The 19,094-nt window shown below is 35.8% G+C and overlaps 1 protein-coding gene across 4 annotated transcripts in view; it reads left to right on the top strand.

Moving 5' to 3' along the window:
• Window positions 1–19,094, top strand: part of PBX3 (PBX homeobox 3) — a 258,551-nt gene that overhangs the window by 192,618 nt on the left and 46,839 nt on the right. For 3 of the 4 annotated variants that reach the window (XM_035257710.3, XM_002743320.7, XM_017976193.4), the window contains 2 exons: window positions 3,854–4,095; window positions 17,393–17,583. In XM_035257710.3, the coding sequence (XP_035113601.1) occupies window positions 3,854–4,095; window positions 17,393–17,583 (433 nt within the window). The remainder of the gene's footprint in view (window positions 1–3,853; window positions 4,096–17,392; window positions 17,584–19,094) is intronic. The other variant, XM_078327371.1, reaches the window with a different exon arrangement.

Consider the following 19,094-nt stretch of genomic DNA (forward strand, 5'->3'; position numbering starts at 1 on the left):
TCTGAATAATAAAGTAAAAATGATGTGATGACAACTTTTATCATTATTGTGGGTATATATATATCTTCCCTGATTATGGAAATATTACAGGGCTAGATCTTAGGTAGCCTAAATTCAGGACCATGTGTAGAACATATTTGAAATAGCTATGGTCTGAAGCCATACTGTTCAGTGCTGGATGAACAGAGGTTAGTCATGGTCCAGTGGCCTTGGTCCTTGAAATGAGGGAGTCATGAAGCTTAGTTAGTGCACTGTGTTTGCACCTCATTCACTCAGGTCAAGCCTTCATTGTGTTACAGTGTTCTTCTGTTAGAAAGGCTCCTACTGTACAGTTTAGCCAATGCAGATTTCTAATCTGCTTATTTATAATTCAAAAGCTTGCCTATATATTAATGAACCCTTAATGAGCTGTTGAAAATGCCTGAATTACAGTCGGATTATTAAACTCAAACAGCCCCGTAATCATACCATTTGAGTGGGCTTTAGGTACTTTTCACATCTGCAGCTTAGAATTGTGAAGGGTATGCATTTATTCGGAGAAAGCTTTGTAATAATTTTGACCCGTAATTTATTTATTGCCCTCCGAATGCAGTCGTCTATGCAGATGCTCTCTCCCATTATCTGTGGGGCAGGTGCACAGCATGTTGAAAGACAGCTAATTAGGATTTGCTGAAAGATATGCAAAAACTGTGGGCTTATAACAAAGCCAAGTTCATTGTTAAACAATGTTTTTACTGTGTTTGTATGATTTGTCTAAATCTTAGGGATACAGAAATGAATGTTGTGATTATAAGTAGATTGCAAATAGGGTTGTTGTTTTTTTAAAACTTTGTAATATCATGACCAAAGAGCCTAGATGTAAAACTTTATAAACCTCTGTATGTTCCAGTATACATATGTTTTAGATTAAAAACAAGATCAAGTTTTATCATGTTTCAATTTGAAGATATCAAGATCTTTTGATAACCACACAGTCTGATTCATTCTGGCCCTTGGAAATTTAGACCCATTAAAATGTTGTGAGGTACCATTAAAATGGTGCTCAGGGGAGTAGGTATTATGACTAAAAGCTAGTGTGACTCTAGGAAGTTAGTAAACTAAGTAATAGTGAGTGGCTAGATAGGTGGGATGTGGAATAAAATGGTAATTTAAATGCTCTTAAGTAAGAAAATAAATAGAAATATTCTAATTGAAAATAATTTTGGAAACCAGGTGTTACTATTTAAAGATCCCATAATCATTACTTTGCTTAATGAAGAAAAGAAAACTGATTCACTTTTCAAACTAGTTATGAAAATTCCTTTATTATTGATACTCTTTTCCATGTTGCCTATTTGCAAAGTGCTTTAGCACTTTTCATCTAAAGAAATATGAGATTTTTGTCAGGAAATGATTATTCTGATGAAATTTGATGCACATAAATTATAAAGTAAATACAAAGGATTGCATTAAAACATATTTTTCTGTTCTTGAGGCAAGCACTTAGTGTTGATTTACTGATGATTTTACAAATAAGATATTTTTCATTATAAGAGTAAAATGTTATAGTAGTTGACACTATATACTTATAATTGTTTTGTGTCCATGACTATTGAGCTTATGGGTTGCTTCTTATTGGTATGATAATGATGGTTTATATACATATTAGATAGGTATAAAAGTGTCATGATAGCTAATTAGTTTTGTGCCTTTTGCATTTCTTCCTAATGAATTTTCTTCTGTCTCTCTTATGGTCTACATCCTTGTATATCAGTCATGGAGCTTCATCTCTTGTTTGCCATACATGTGCAGGGAAGTGTAGTCATTTTGGCTATGGAAGTTGATCTACTATTAAAGTACCTCACCACAGGTCCGTAGGGAAAAGATCAATGTGTTTAACTACAAGGGGAAACTAGAAACCCGGAGGAAACTTGAAGGTAGATAAAAAACACATCTCAGGAGAGGCACCAGTGTCCTATGAAAATACAAAAAACAACAAACACACAAAACTGTGTGCAAAAATTCAGTTTAAAAAGGAGAAACTTAATAACTTCTCAAATAAGAATATAAAATTCAACAGAATTCAAAGTGCAGCCTAGGAGATTGCTTAGTAAGCCCTCATTGCATGCCAAATGCACAAAAATCTTGATATGTAAACCACAAGCATGTACAGGTCATGAGATTTTAACGAGTAACAAAGTGAATTAAAAGAGAGGAAAATTAGATTTAAATTAAAAATACAAACTTAACCAATACATGGCAGTTCTAGAACAATATTAGGCAATCCCTTTTAGTTATAGAAAAAACTGCAAATACATGTTTGTCTATTTTTAATTATCAGCGATGTGTTGATATGGATTTTATAAGTTGCCTTTTTCTCACCTAAATGAATATATTATCTTAATATGTTATAGTTTTCAAACCTTATTTATTTGCCTCTGAATAGAAAACAGATATAATTTTAAATTATGGTGAGTTGGTTTTATTATCCAGTTGAAATTATTCTGAAGTATAATTTTAAATGAACGTGACAGTTCTAAAGGGTTTTGGGGAAGAAATTAAAGTTGTGCGTTAGAGTTAAGGCAACCAAGAGCTCTGTCATGCTATGGATGTAATTCAGGGCATCTAGGAATGAAATCTGTTCTTAAAAGAATTGATGGTAGTTTTAGGTTAGCATATAAAATCAGAGTTAGTGATCAGTTGAGTACTTGACAGCTTATAGTTGCTACTGTCATGTAAGTTACACTAGACACAAAGTATGTACCACTGTGGATAAACAACAACAGGCACAGACTCAAAAGACAGAATCCAAATGCAAACATGAAAGGTACCGACTTCCTTTTCCCCTCTTCCCTACCCTTGTAACTAGTGTAGGGAACCTGCTTTTAAGCAGATTTACAGAGGTTAATTGGGCTGAGATACTTTAAATTATGTTACACATTAATGAAAATGCTGATTTTGAGCTGTCATGACTCCAGTGCTTTTTATACCATAATAATTATTTTGAAACTTTGTCTTCTGTGTTGTTGAAAACATCTTGGCAGAAAGCCTGTGTGACCTGATTAAACCTACGAATTGTCAGCTGTGATCTATAGTACTCAGAAGAGGTTGCTGACTGGGCATCACTTAGGAAGTTCTTGATTTAAAAGCAAAATTAGATTGAGTCTACTGTGCCCAGGACTGTATTGCCATATCAATGGCACATTTTTAGTACCGTATTTAGTGTCCTCGTTTTATAGTTTACTAGCAATTGCTTAACAATATTCACTTAATAATATATATAAGTATAGCTAATTGCCTCATAATGTATATATTCCTCTTTTAAAATCACACGGTGGAAAAGTTCAACTAATCTTGTTTATTTTTCAATTTTTGATTATAGCTTGTGAATTAATTATGGAAATTTTAATTCTGTTTCTCCAGCTGTAGAGAGAGACAGAATAACCACCTTTGGATAAGTTTGTTTTATATCTCTTTAATTATTTTCTATCTTTCTTAAAATCTTCCATTTTTTCCCCCCTTCCCATTTTATGCTTAAGTTATCCAAATCTGGGAGGCTTGGATGATTAAAATATTCCAGGAAGCCAGGGTTAGCTTTTTCTAAGGAACTAATCTGTGGTAAATTGAGGTTTGGGGATATTTAAGGTTTGAGGGGTGGAGATATTTAAAATTCTAGGATGCATGTAAACATTATCTTGAAAATAATTTTCATACTTATTCAGACTTACCAATCAAATGTGAGCAGTGAAGTTCTTAGCATGAATTGTAGTACATTGATGTTGTTTGATCATTTTCTCGAATAAACAAAATACTCACACTATTTGTCCTCTGTTTCTCGCTTCTTCTCTCTCTGTCTCTCTCTCTTTCCTTGAAGGTCTCAGCATCAGAGGAGCCCAGGAGGAGGACCCTCCCGATCCCCAGCTAATGAGACTGGACAATATGCTTTTGGCAGAAGGGGTTTCAGGTCCTGAGAAAGGTGGGGGATCGGCGGCAGCAGCTGCAGCCGCAGCAGCCTCTGGAGGTTCTTCAGATAACTCTATTGAACACTCAGATTACAGAGCCAAATTGACCCAGATCAGACAAATCTATCACACAGAACTGGAGAAATATGAACAGGTCAGCAGCCGCCACTCTCATAGTCCTACACAAACCCTCTGTTGCTCTTCTATTAGACCATGCTAACCAATTCTGAGGGCTGTGAGGAGTAGGTGTTAATACAAATTACAAAATAAATAAGGTCAATGCAAAAATCCAAGTGAATTGTTGGATTCATGAAATGAAGACACTATGAGATTTTGGAGGTGGAGCTCTACCTATTTTAGCCCATCTACTTGTTTTATTCATTTCTCACATTCATGTGCCCTTATTACCACATCTGCAGTCATTCTTCCCCTCTCACCTCACCACTTGGTGCTCTTCAAAGCTCTGTATAATTAACGTTTATGCACTGGCCTTGTTCATAAGCTATAATCACTTTTGAAGGGAAACATTGCACAGTGAGCTTTTCCCTCCTACGCTGTGAGCTCCAGAATCCTCCTGGGAATTAATTCTATGGATTGTGTCAGACTATAGGAAACTTCACCAAGTAAGCAGGTTCTGGCCTGTTTCTCTGAGTATGAGACTTCCCAAGATAATTATGGGTATCCCAGGACAGGTAATGCTAGGCTAGGCATTATGTGCTAAATTTCTGATTAGAAAGAGAATATGGGTTAAAAATCCAGTTCTCAGCAGTTATATTGACTCTGAATCTTAAGATAACTTTGATTTTAAGTTACATCATTATTTTATGTACCACCAAGAAAAAATTAACACTGCTAGTTTAACTATAAAATATCACTGATTATAAAATGCTTTCACATTTCAGAGTTGTTAAAATGTGGAGAAAAACAAATGAGTCTTAGATTTAATGTAATAAAGTAAAATACTGGTGGGTCTTTTTACATATATTTTAGTTGTTTAATGCTGAAAAGCTGCTAAGTTTGAGAAATTCTCATTTGATAAGATTTCTCATTTGGAAGGTAATTTTAAAAATACATTATTATGGAGCAATTTATCATACATGTAGACAAAAATAATGAGAATAATATTAGATTGAACCCTGTGAAATTGCTACATTTGAGGTAAAGAAACAATTTAATATGGTAATTTCATAGAGTTCAATCCCAAATAAGGAATCAGCGAGATACTTACTACCCAGATAAACAGTTATTAATATTTTACCACTCTGATTTTGTGTACCCAGCCCCAATTTGGTAGAATATTTTAAAGCAAGTCTTAGATATCATATAATTTTACCCATAAGTATTTTACTGTGTCGGCAAGTACTTTTTAAAGTCCATACACTTTAGTGTGAAATGGGAGTCCTGGTGAGTTTTGTGTGTATTGTGTTTATGTGTGTTTTAAAGATCTTTTTTAAAGAGCAGTTTTAAGTTCACAAGAAATTTGAGAGGAAAGTAGAGAGTATCACAGATACTTCTTCCCCAGACATGCATAGTCTCTCCCATAATCAGCATCCCCACTAGAGGAGCTCATTTGTTAAAATTGATTAATCTACATTGAGATATCATTATCACCCAAAATCCATAGTTTACATTAGGGTTCACTCGGTATTGTGTACTCTGTGGATTTGGATAAATTTATGATGGCATGTATCCATTATTATAGGATTATACAGAGTATTTTCACTGTCCTAAAGATTCTCTGTGCTAGTCATCCCTCTCTTCTTTCATTCTTTCCTCCCACTGATACCTGGCAACCCCTGATCAGTTTTAATACTGATTTTTTTCCTCTACGTTCCCTGTATAGTTTCAGTTGTATATGTAGTTGTTTTTTCCCATTGTCTTTTCTAAAATTCTGGGTATGATGGTATTAAGCAAATGCTAAATCCTATCCCAGAGGTGAGTGTGTTTTGAGGGAGAGTAGAAAAATTTGTATAGCATTAAGTTAAAATGTAATATAAATTAATATTATAAGATGTTTTCTATTTTTGAATAGGATTTTCTGGGATTTAAACTATATGTCTAGTCTCATTTATAAGAATAACTTTTGGTGGAAAATGTACAAATAATAATTTTGGAAAAATTATTGTGTAGTGTGTTTGTAAAAAAATCCTACTTTCTGATTTGATGTATGAATAATTGAGAGTAAACAAAATAAGTCATGGTTGAAAAGGTTGCCCCTGAGCATAAACAGTAGAAAATGAATCTTATTTGTAGTATAATCCTAATTGCATGACTTTATGCTAAAATAACTATACCTACTTACTAGATAAACACCACCAGTTACCTTTCATGGAAAGAGATATAATATTAGAGGCCAAATGGCCTGAGTTTTTTGGCTAAGGAATTAAGGTGGTTCCTTACTACTACCTCCTGCCATGTATCTTTACACCTACCTCCTTACTTTCTTCATACAGCCCTAGTAGAAGTTGGGTGAAGCTGGTATCAGTCAGTGACAAGGTCCTGAGTCTCATTGTTTTAGAAATATCCTACAAAATAATCTTAGTCCCAGCTGATAACAGAATCAAATCACGAGGTTTTTTTGTTGTTGTTTTGTTTTATTTTTGGCTTTTAAAATATGAATGTATATGCAAGTTCTTCATAAGTTTCTCTCTTTTTTGTACTTTTTTTACTGAAGATCAAATTGGAAAATACTGAGTCTAAAAATGTATTCATGAATTATTTCTGGATATGATCAGTAGCTTAATAATGAGGTAAATATATAGTTCCTTTTTCAACACTTTCAGATGGAAAAATATAGATAAATAAAATCTGTACAGTAGGGACAAATGAATAGATGGAGTATGATGACTAGTTGGCAGACTCAGCAGAATTTTAATTTGCAGATTTTCTTCTGTATGTTTGAAATTGTTTTAGAAGTGATATAGCAGCATTTAATTCCCTCAAGTTGTCTTTGGGACTGGCTTTTATAGCTCTTATGACTGTAGTTCTCCTAAGTTATTAGGATCGGTGCGTTTTGACCCAAAACGGTCAACTTTTCCTTTCAGTTCTTCGGGGTACAAGGGCTTTATCTGGATGGACCTTTCAGAGATATGCTTCGGTGTTACAAGAAGGGCTAAACAGTGCTAAGTAAGGTGAAGGGATAGGATTTCTAAAATAGATAGTATTGTAATTTCCATTTTATAGAGGAGAAAAGGAGACTCAGAGAGGTAAGTGATTTGTCCAATGTCGCACATCTAGTTAGTATTAGAATCAGATGTTGAAATCAGTTTCTGAAAATATGTCTTCCTTTTTCATTGAATTGTGCTGCTACCCATGTAGAATTGGAAAATAATTCGGGTTTATTCTGGTTTTCTCTGACTTTCCCTTGTTGGATTGCATTTGAAATGGGAGCAGAGCAGATGGAAAAACAACTTTTATTTTTTTTTTTGAGACGGAGTTTCGTTCTTGTTACCCAGGCTGGAGTGCAATGGCGCGATCTCGGCTCACCGCAACCTCCGCCTCCTGGGTTCAGGCAATTTTCCTGCCTCAGCCTCCCGAGTAGCTGGGATTACAGGCACGCACCACCGTGCCCAGCTAATTTTTTGTATTTTTAGTAGAGACGGGGTTTCACCATGTTGACCAGGATGGTCTCGATCTCTCGACCTCGTGATCCACCCATCTCGGCCTCCCAAAGTGCTGGGATTACAGGCTTGAGCCACCGCGCCCGGCCAACTTTTTTTTTTTTTGAGACGGAGTCTCACTCTGTCGCCCAGGCTAGAGTGCGGTAGTGCAATCTTGGCTCACTTGAACCTCTGCCTCCTGGGTTCAACTGATTCTCCTGCCTCACCCTCCTCAGCAGCTGGGATTACAGGTTCCCTCCATCATGCCTGCTAATTGTTGTATTTTTAGTAGAGATGGTGGTTTCACCATGTTGGCCAGGCTGGTCTTGAACTCCTGACCGTGTGATCCATTCACTTCAGCCTCCCAAAGTGCTGAGCCTAAAGGCATGAGCCACTGCACCTGGCCAAAACCAACTATTTTTATCACTTTAAAGAAATTATATTTTCCTCTTAAAAGTGAGCATAAGTACTCTGAACTACAGAAAGCTTAATGGTAAATAGGAAGAACATATATGTGAAAGCAAAGGCTTCAACAGAAAATTGTGTTGAGTCTTTTAGAAATAAACTACATTGGAATCTTAGAGTTACTCACTCTACTGTGTTTTACAATGAAGCTGTAATGAAAATGTATCTGAAGCCTGTTTAGATTTAGATTGCAATAAAATTAACAAACACCACCACTGCTGTAAATTAAAGTACCTTATAAGCACAGCCACATTTACAAAGCCAAGCAGACAGACTAGAGCTACAGTTAGAGCAAAATTAAATCCAAGCTGCAAGGCTCAGTTTTATGTGTATGTTTTAGAAATGGTATTGTCTTTAAAATCCTGTTTTTCCCTACAGAAAATTGTTCTTTTATCATATGTCTCTATTACATAGGCTCAGATTTAATAATTCTTGTTGATAACCATCTAAAAATTCACTTATAAATACTTTTGAAATACTAGGCATGGGATATATGTTAGGGTAAGGTTCTTGAATATTACTGCCACCCAAAAGGAAACAAAACTATTTTATTTTCTTCTTGTTGATTCTGACACCCAGCAGGAATATGATAATTTTCCAAAGCTTACGGCAAACCGTCTTACAATACTTCATCTTGGGTACATGGCTTTCCTTTTTAGCTAAGAGACAAACCTATTTGCTTCTCTGTCTTCTTGTTGATTAGCTACAACTTTTGAAAAATGCTTTTACTGTACTTTGCAAATACGTTCTTACGGTTAAAGGCCCAACTATTAGAAAAGGTCAATTCCTAGAACTTAAGCCAAGGGTCCTAGGAAGCCTTGTTTTTAAGAATTAAAAGTCTTTCTTGGTTCCTCAGCCACTCTAGCAAAAGGAAATGGACACATTGGTTTTTGCAAATGAAATTTGACTTCAACATTTGTTCTCAGTTAAAAAGGAACAGATATATCATGCTCTATGCAGCTCTCCCACTTTGCTTGTACCAGAAGAAATGCTCGTACACAGGCAATTCACTCATAATTTAGAGCTGCTATAATAGAGATGACATATTGAAAGCTATCTACTATAATTATATTGAAATACATTTTTTGCTGAAGGCAAAAGTGTTGTAAGGGTCCCAACCCTCCCTGAGCATCTGAGAACCTGCTTTCTGAGTTCACAGATGTCATTTGAACTCACCCCAAATCAGGCAAAGCACTGGAACCAAGGAATATACTGAATGTGCTCAGGACCAGTCAGGTATCATTTGGCTACCAGTGCCAAATGACTTAAAGATTGCAGAGGGAATGGAGTCTGGATGCAAAATTTAAACCACTGTAAAGGCATATCCTTGTGCTTTTTGAGGTCTTTACATTATGTGCTTACGTTTGCTGGCAAAATAGCTTTTGCTTGTAAAGGATTTTCTTTTTATCAGATTAAAAAAAAATGCTGATGTTTTCACATTAGAGATTGTGCAGCCCATAAACTCCTAGTTCCATTTTGCTATTTCTTCTTAATAGTCAAGCAGGATAGACAAAAGGATACTACCTGACTTCATGTTCCAAAGCAAGGATTTGTCATTCATTGTTCCAAGGGAAGATTTTTACTTCTTGTTGGCTTTCATGCCTGGCCTTTTCCTTGCCTGGAAGGAGTGTTTTGTTTGTTCCCTTTTTTTCCTTTGAGTTACTAGTTTATTGGCTGTGTACCAACTGTATCTATGGCTTGATTAATAAAATCAATGGTTTTATTTGGTAAATTTGAATACTCTTTTCCAACTTCTTTGGAAGCAGTTTTTATACTTATTCAGGCAATGAGAAGGCAGAACTATATTAGATGAAGTGTGGACTTGCTTGCAGAATAATGACATAAAAATAGTATGAATTTCATAAAATTATCATTTTCATTGTCATCAATAATAACTGCCATTTATTGAGTATTAATTATGCTCTGGACTCTGTGCAAATAATTTAACATATGTTATATAATATAATCCTTATAAAACTCTCATGAGCTAGGTCCCTAAACCATATAATTAGGTAAGAAGTGCTGAGGTACAACAGTTATTTCATCTTTGTGGCTGTTCCTTAGGCATATTGGTCTCATTCTAGTTGGCTTAGAATCTTTAAATGCAGACTTTTAACTTTTATCCAAAAACAAGAAAAATTGGTTGATTTAATAAGCATTCAGTAAATTCAAAATTTACTATATTAGACTAGAGTTACTTGTGAGGCTGGCAAGACATTTGGAAAATAGTTTCAGTGTAGATTTTAGGGGCATCTACTTTTATAAGTAGATTTATTCTTTCTTGTCAAAAGTGGATTTTAGAATATAGGATATTATGATCTGCTTGCAGTTAGCTTCTCTTGATGGTTACAAAAGACCAATTCAGTTTTTAGATTTGATCACTGATCATTATAAAATTTCCCCAAAATTAGTGCTTGCCCACTGTCTATTTTAAAGTTTTACTTCCACAATATAAAGGCAAGAAAGAGGTTGAATCTTGAATCCACAATGAAAAAAGCCCCACCACAAAATAAACACTGAAAACTTTAATTTTGTATGTAAACCAAATATGTACCGACATTGAGAAGACAGTTTTGCCAGCCAATATAATTAAAACATTATTGAGAATACAAATATTTCAAAACTCAATTGTTACTTGGTTTGGGTTTTTAAGGAGAAAGGAACAAATGGGAAAGACAAAGGCTCATAATAAAAATTGATTGAAAATGCTTTTAACAGATGAAATCTTCCATGCCTTATATGTTAACTGTTATTGCAGTGTATGTTTAAGCACAGAAACAAAAATGTATTCTAGGTAGTTTTCAACAGCTGGATTAAAAGAAAAAGGCTTCTGTCAGTACTTCTAATCAGAAAATTCATACTTTTATTTCCCAAATATTCCAATTAAACATGGTATATTTATATTTATATTAAGGACATTAACCAGAAAGCTTATAACTGACAGTTTCACTTGGAAAACATAAGGCAAGGAAAAATTTCTGCAAATGTCTATTTTAATATATCTTACAGGCATGATGTAAGATATGATAAATGTTTGAAGTGAGCATTCTATATTATAAATACCATCAGTGTAATCGCTTCTTGGCCTTTTGGCTAAGATCAAGTGTATAAATACCATCAATGTTAGTATGTGGTTGGGTGGCCCTTCCAAACAACTGCAGTCATTTGATCATTCTTACTGTGTTTATAGTTTTAAAAAAATGTATATCTTTTAAGGAGTTAGGTGATGAAGCAGACTGCACTCTGCTCTGAACCTGGTACAGATGATGCTGAAATGAGGCTGTAATTTACTTTCAGTGGTATAAAGGAAAAAAATCACTTTGCCTAAAGTATATGCATCTTACTTAAGGGTGTACCCAGATTTTAATTATCTAAATGTAAATACTTAACGAATTTTACTTAGAGTAATGAGCTAAAGTGCACACTACATAAATGAGATGTTCTAATTAATCATGTATGAACTACTGGTTTAAAGAAAAGCTATGTGAATTCTGTGAATGTTGGTCTATTGCCAAATTGCTCATCAGCATTTGCATTCATAGATAGCCTCACTTAATAAGTTGTGAGACATTCAGCAAATGTTTTAGCAAATTATAAGTTTTTAGATGCAGAAACTGTTTTGCTTTTAACTGTTTTTCTCATATAAATCTTGGGCTGCTCTTTAGAAACCATAGAAAAACACCATTCTGGAGAGGTTAAAACCCAGCCAAAAACTAAGAAAGCTAATATCTCAGGTATCATTCACATAGGAGTCTTGAATTATTTATTTAGGTATATGCCCTGTCATAGATGTATATTACCATAATGAGTGAGCTAGGTTTGTCGGAATTAGCAATGTTATGTGTGCACATTAGAAATGCTTCCATACTCTGGCACAACAGTTCTCAAACTTTTCAGTCTTAGGACTTAGACTCTTAAAAATTATCAGAGATCTCTGTAAAAGCTTTTGGGTTGGGGCTTATATTTATCAATATTTATTATAATAGATATTAAAACTAGAAAAATTCAAAGTATTTACTAATTATTTTATTTTATTTTTTGAGACAGGGTCTTGCTGTGTCGCCCAGGCTGGAGTACAGTGGTGCGAACATGGCTTACTGCAGCCTTGACCTCCTGGGCTCAAGTAATTCTCCTACTTTAGTCTTCTGAGTTGCTGGGATCACAGGTGTACATCACTGTGTCCAGCTAATTTTTTAAAATTTCTTGTAGAGATGGGGTGTGAATGTTGCCCAGGTTGGTCTTGTACTCCCAGGCTCAAACAGTTATCCTTCCTCGGCCTCCTGAAGGGCTAGAATTACAGGCATGAACCACTAGCCTATTTTATTTTGTTTTAGAGACAGATTCTCACTCTGTCGCCCAGGCTAGAGTGCAGTGGTTTGATTATAGCTAACTTCTGCCTTGATCTTCTGGGCTCAAGCATTCCTCCTGCCCCAGCCTCCCTAGTAGCTGGGACCACCATGGCCAGCTAATTTTTAAATTTGTTTTATAGAGATGGGATCTTGCTGTGTTGACCAGGCTGGTCTTGACCTCCTGGGCTCAAGCAATACTCCTGCTTTGCCCCTACAAAGTGCTAGAATTATAGGCATGAGCCACCATGGCCAGCCCTAAATAATTCAAAAATTACAACAAGCCATTACATGTTATCCTGAGTAACTTTTTTAAAAAATGAAAACTTAAAATTTAGTGAGAAGAATGACCTTGCTTTTTCATTTTTGCAAAACTCACTTTGGGCTTGATAGAAATCAGCTTGAGTCTCATGTCTGCTTCAACAGTCAACTGTTGTCATATGATTGAAATATATGAAGAACATTTGGCCTCACACAGTTATGTCATTGCAAAAGAGAAGACACTGATAACCTTTTCAGATAATTGTGAATACTCTTTTTTGATATTACACCAGAACTTTACAAGTTATAGTTTTGTAAAGGTATGTTACAATGAGAAACCTGAAACTGTGTCACTTAACTTTTTGTACTCTATTTCCTTAAGATTCACTGATCTGGTTTTCACTTCGAATGGCTCTTGTACCTATGCATGCTTTTGTAACATCATGCATTGATCATTTGGAAAGTTCAGGTTTACTGAAGTATGCATATCTTCCAAATTTTGAAACATTATATAATATCAAAATATCATATTTATGAATATTAACTCTGAACTGATCAGAAAGTCTACGGTAAACTGTTAAACTTACAATGGTGGATGCAAGTTTTCCAAAATTCGAATTTTCACTTGAAAACTCAAATTTCATAATTGACATAATTCTGTCAGCTGTTTTCCTTTACATGGAAGGCTAACTTGTTTCATTTTTGAGAGAACATCTACCAAATAGCCAACTCCAAATAATCATAATTTATCAAATTTGTTTTCAAGTAAAAATGGTGTTCAATGAAAAAAGTGACTTCCACTCATGACTTAAACAGCTATTTTAAGTGCTTTTTCTCAGGGAAGTCATCCTTCAATGTGCAATACAAGTGCTTTTCTGTATGCTTCCCATTTTGACACACAGAATATTAAAGACATACTCAAAGGTTGATATGTAATAAGATGAATAATTTATATTGCTTCTTCAAGGACATTCCTAAGTCAAATGGGCTTTTATTGTGTTTGTGTGAATGTATGGTGCTGAAAAATTTAAAAATGCATCAAAGATTACCTCACATAGTATTTCCCAAAGAGTTTTTCCTAGCACGTTAGTCCACAAGATGCCGTAGAGCTGCGCTGTCAAATATGGCAGCCAGTAGCCACATGTAGCTAATGAGCACTTGAAGCCTGACTAGTCTGAATTGAGATGTACTGTCATTGTAAAATACACACTAGATTTCAGAGAGTACAAAAAATGAATGGAATACCTCATTAACAGTTTTTTAAAAATTGATTATGTGTTGAAATGTTCTTTCTTTCTTTTTTTGAGACAGGATCTCACTCTGTCACCCAGGCTGGATGCAGTGGCACAATCTCAGCTTACTGCAGCCTCTGCCTCCTGGGCTCAAGTGATCCTCCCATCTCAGCCTTCCAAGTAGCTGAGACCACAGGCATACCACCATGTCCAGCTAATTTTTATATTTCTGGTAGAGATGGGGTTTTGCCATGTTGCTCAGGCCAAGATGTTTTTTATATATTGGGTTAAGTGAAATATGTTGTTGACTAATTTTACCTAATTCTTTTTTTAACATGGCTACTGAGATTTTTTAAATTTAATATGTGGCTCACAATATATTTCTGTTGGACAGTATTACTCTGGAGAGAACTTTTGTGGCCAAATTTATTTGGGAAAAAATTGGATATGTATTTCTCCTTGAAGATTTATTACGTATATTGGTATAGAAATATTGAGGAGTCTTACCCACAAAAATATTTTAAGATTTTGGTTAACCCAGCAATTCCCAAACATATTGTAATTTTGGGCCATTAGTTAACATTCTATGGTACTAGCTGTAGAACTCTAATTGTTAATCCAAGTTTGGGAACAGTTTTAGTTCAGTTATCTTTGTTTTGCTGATGAGAAAACGGGAAGGGTAGAGTTGGTCACATTATATAACTTGGAAATTATGTAAATATCTCCTTAGGGCAAGTTCAAGAAAAAGATATATACATATATTTATTGGTAGGATGACCACTTGTTTTTGACTTCGCATAAGATCGTTTAAATTGATAATATAAGCCAGGCATGGTGGCTCATGCCTCTAATCCCAGCACTTTGAGAGGCTGAAGAGGGCAAATCACTTGAGGTCAGGAGTTCGAGACCAGCCTGGTCAACATGGTAAAACCTTGTCTCTACTAAAAATACAAAAATTAGCCAGGCACAGTGGCATATGCCTGTAATCCCAGCTACTTGGAAGGCTGAGGCATGAGAATCACTTGAACTCAGAAGGTGGAGGTTGCAGCCAACCAAGATCATACTACTGCACTCCAGCCTGGGCAGCAGAATGAAACTGTCTCAAAATAAATAAATAGGGTAGGCGCAGTGGCTCACTCCTGTAATCCCAGCACTTTGGGAGTCTGAGGCAGGTAGATTACTGAGGTCAGGAGTTTGAGACCAGCCTGAGCAACATGGTAGAACCCCATTTCTACTAAAAATACAAAAAAAATTAGCCAGGCATGGTGGTGCATGCCTGTAATCCCAGCTACTTGGGAGGCTGAGGCAGGAGAATCATTTAAACCTGGAAGGCAGAGGTTGTAGTAAGCCAAGATTGTGCCATTGCACTTCAGCTTGGGCATTCTGTCTCAATAAAATAAAATAAAATAAATTGATATATAGTGGGGAAGATCTCAAATTTATTTTTTAAGTCTTGGTTTCTGCCTTCAACTTCTGGTTTTAGTCTACAACATTGCTTAATGTTTTACTATGTCATATCCTAGGACAGTGATTATTAACCTTTTTAAATTATAGATTGAGAATCTGAAAAGAAAAAAACTTCGCAGATTCTCCCATCAGAATTATTAATATGCACACAACTTTATAGGATTTCAGGAGGTTATAGACCTTCTAAACTATCCATTGAATAGTTAGAACCATAAGAATTCTTCTCTTATGGTTCAGGGATAATGAATTTATGGCTATTAAACAACATAACTCTCACTCTTGAATTGTAGTATTAAAAAGCCCACCAATCTGTAGATGTTTATTAGATTTGTATGTTGCATAATTCTACACTCTGAAGAATCCCATAAGTATAATATAGTGTCACCACTCACAAGGAATTTAATATTTCCTATGGCTTAAAACATATTTTTTGAAAAAACTTGATAAGCAAGACTCATTTTACCTAACGTTAGAAATATTTATGGAAAGCTCTGTAAAAGCTTAGAGTAAGTAAAATACTCAATGTACAGGAAAGGTTAGTCCTCTAATGAGCAGTTAGAAAAACCATCATGTGCTATATGTGAGCAATGTTCAGGATATCTGTAGGGAAGTGGACATTATTATAACTTCAAAATGTGTCTTGCATTGATAAATGAATTGTTCTGTCTGCTCACTCTTCGAGGGGCACCCGTGCAGTAAGATGCAAAATTTCCCATCCTGCATTTTTAAGGAAAATGTCAGAAGAGATTATTTTTCTTTAAGAGTATAAACTGATGCTTTATTTACCAGGGCAGTACTGGATTTCAGTGTACATCCAGTTACACAGATTTATAAATCAAAGAGAATATAGATGAAGTTGGATGCAGTGGCACGCACTTGTAATCCTAGCAGCTCAGGAGGCTGAGGTGGGAGGATTGCTTTAGGCCAAGAGTTTGAGACTAGTCTGAGCAACATAGCAAGACCTCAACTCTAAAACAGATTTAAAAATTAGCTGGGTATGGTGGCACATGCCTGTGGTAACTGCTACTTGGAAGGCTGAGATGGGAGGATTGCTTGAGCCCAGGATCTTGAGGCTGCAATGAACTATGAGCACACCACTGCACTATAGTCTGGGTGACAGAGTGAGACCCTGAATTTTAGGAGAAACAAATATATGTATGTGTATGTGTATTAAAAGAGACAATGTCTGAGGATTGTTAACTGAAAAGTTTGAGACCCAAATCTAATCCTTATTTCTGTTGGATGTCCCTTGAAGAGTTGAGCTGCTTTACAGAGATGGCTTATATCCACTAAGGGCCTGCACTACAGCTGAATTATAATAGGTCATTGTAATGCTTGACATGCAAGGCCCTTTATGTGCTAATTCAAACCTGAATCCCTTTTGCTTCTTTACATATTCTCTGTATTCCTACTTGCCGGACTCTGAACTTGCAATATACTGTTATTTCTGGTGCCTGGGATTCCTCCTGACTTCCATCTTTATCCATCTTTCAAAGATGCTACCTGTTCTTTAAAGCTCAATCCATGAAGCCTACAGATGAGAATATTCCTTCCTTAGAACCTATTAATATCTTCCTATTAGTCTTTGCACTGAATTAGTTTTTCATGTATTTTTCTCACCAAAGGCCAGGCCTGCATCTTATTCATTTCTGTGTTCCTTACAGCACTGGCAAGAGTTTGAACTTTGTAGTTGTTCAGTAAGCTTCTGTTGAATAAATGTAAAACCCCAGAGAAAATAGGTGGTACTTATTATTAACAATTAACATATATTTTTACTTATATATGGGAATTTGAGCACCCTCGAATGGGAAAATCTCATTTTGGAACTGGACAGGGATGGGTGGGAAGAGTGGTTGAGTGCTGTGTCTCCCTTGCACATCCGACTATGCATGGTTTCAGAATTCTTGCTGTTTTAACTACTACTACCATTTAACAAGTATCTTAGTTTTCATTTTGCCTTATACACTGTATAATACTATTGATGATTGCAAATGAGGTGTAAATTCAGATGAGTTAATGTCTTGGTGTGATAATATAAAATATCCATTTCCAAAGGAGTGATTTTTTTCCCCCCATTACAGGCATGTAATGAATTCACTACACATGTGATGAACCTTCTCCGAGAACAGAGTAGAACACGTCCCATTTCCCCCAAAGAGATTGAAAGAATGGTGGGCATCATCCATCGAAAATTTAGTTCCATTCAGATGCAGCTCAAACAAAGCACTTGTGAAGCAGTTATGATTTTAAGATCAAGGTTCCTTGATGCCAGGTATGTGAAGTCACAAATCTATTGCATGGCTTTCCCCCGTCTTTCACTCCTTGTATATTATTTTCTGTAAAACTGGCCAGATCTTAGATTCTTCTTTAATTTGGCCATATGAGCTCTTTTGTACAATGGACAGGTAATTCAACTCATGGTGCCTGTGCTGTCAAGCTTTTTCCTGTCTGGGAATGGTAGTGTGGGTTAGCTGCCAATTTAGTGTCTCAGGAAATAAATAGGATTAGCATCTCTGCTAATGACTTTAGGAATATGTAGCCTTTCCATTCTGATGCTAAAAGGTATTTTTTAAGGATAATTTTCTGCATATAACTATTTTAACAAAGGGTATTTTTTTTTTCTTTGAGACAGACTCTCACTGTGTCATCCAGGCTGGAGTGCAGTGGCGTGATCTCTGCTCACTGCAACCTCCTCCACCCATGTTCAGGCAATTCTCCCGCCTCGGCCTTCAAGGAGCTGGGACTACAGGTGCCCACCACCACACCCAGCTAATTATTTTTGTATTTTTAGTAGAGATGGAGTTCCCCTATGTTGGCCAGACTGGTCTTGAACTCTTGACCTTGATCTGTCTGCTTCGGCCTCCCAAAGTGCTGGGATTACAGGTGTGATCCCAGCACAAAGGGTATTTTCTAAGAATTTCTTAATGTTACACTGATTGTGCATATAATGGGAAAATACTTGGAGATACTGGTACTCCTAAGAAGGAAGTGGCGTTTCAGTTAATAGCAGTTACCACAAAACTCCAGAGTCTGTATTTTTAAATCAAGAAAGAAAGCCTATCATTTTTCCTGTAAGGATGAAAATTTTCCTTTATCTGAAGCTTTTCCCAAGTTTCATAGGAATTAGGTAATGCATTGTATGTGGTAACAAATTGTATATAGTGACCTACTGAGTGACAGAACAGAAGAATTGTCAATGTCCTAGTATATGCTGCCTCTGTAGGGATGCCTCTCAGGCATTGCTAAAGCTTATGATCAATCTGCAGCTTTGGAAAGGAGTTTCTATTTTATTTTTCTTTCTTTTCCCATGGAATCTGACAGAGGTGATAATTATCATCCAAATTTCACAATATTAAAGGAAATAACTAAGATAGCTTCTTGACTGGAAAACAAAGTGTGTGGAGCAGTCTTCATGCCAGAGCTCTTCCTTAGAGCCAAATAAGAAAACATTATATCACCATTTTCCTAGTTAACCAAAACTTGATATCATCTTTGGTTCTCTCTTCTTCCATATCAAATTAGTCACTAGAACTCACTGTTGCTTCCTTTTCGGTCTTTTTCACTTTATCTCTCTTTCCATCTCAGTTCCTGTCCATCCTTTTGTACAAGGACTAGCACAGTACCTACTAGTCTTCCTGACTCCAGTCCTACTGCTCTCCAGCCCATCCTCCATATCTCGTCTGTTTCTGTAACATTACTGTGCTAGCCTGATTGCTTTGCTTAAAAACCATAGTAGCTTTCCAATGCTTTTACATGCATACTCACATATATACTCCTTAACTT

This window comes from Callithrix jacchus, chromosome 1, assembly GCF_049354715.1.
Source record: "Callithrix jacchus isolate 240 chromosome 1, calJac240_pri, whole genome shotgun sequence".
NCBI classification, from domain to species: Eukaryota; Metazoa; Chordata; class Mammalia; order Primates; family Cebidae; genus Callithrix; species Callithrix jacchus.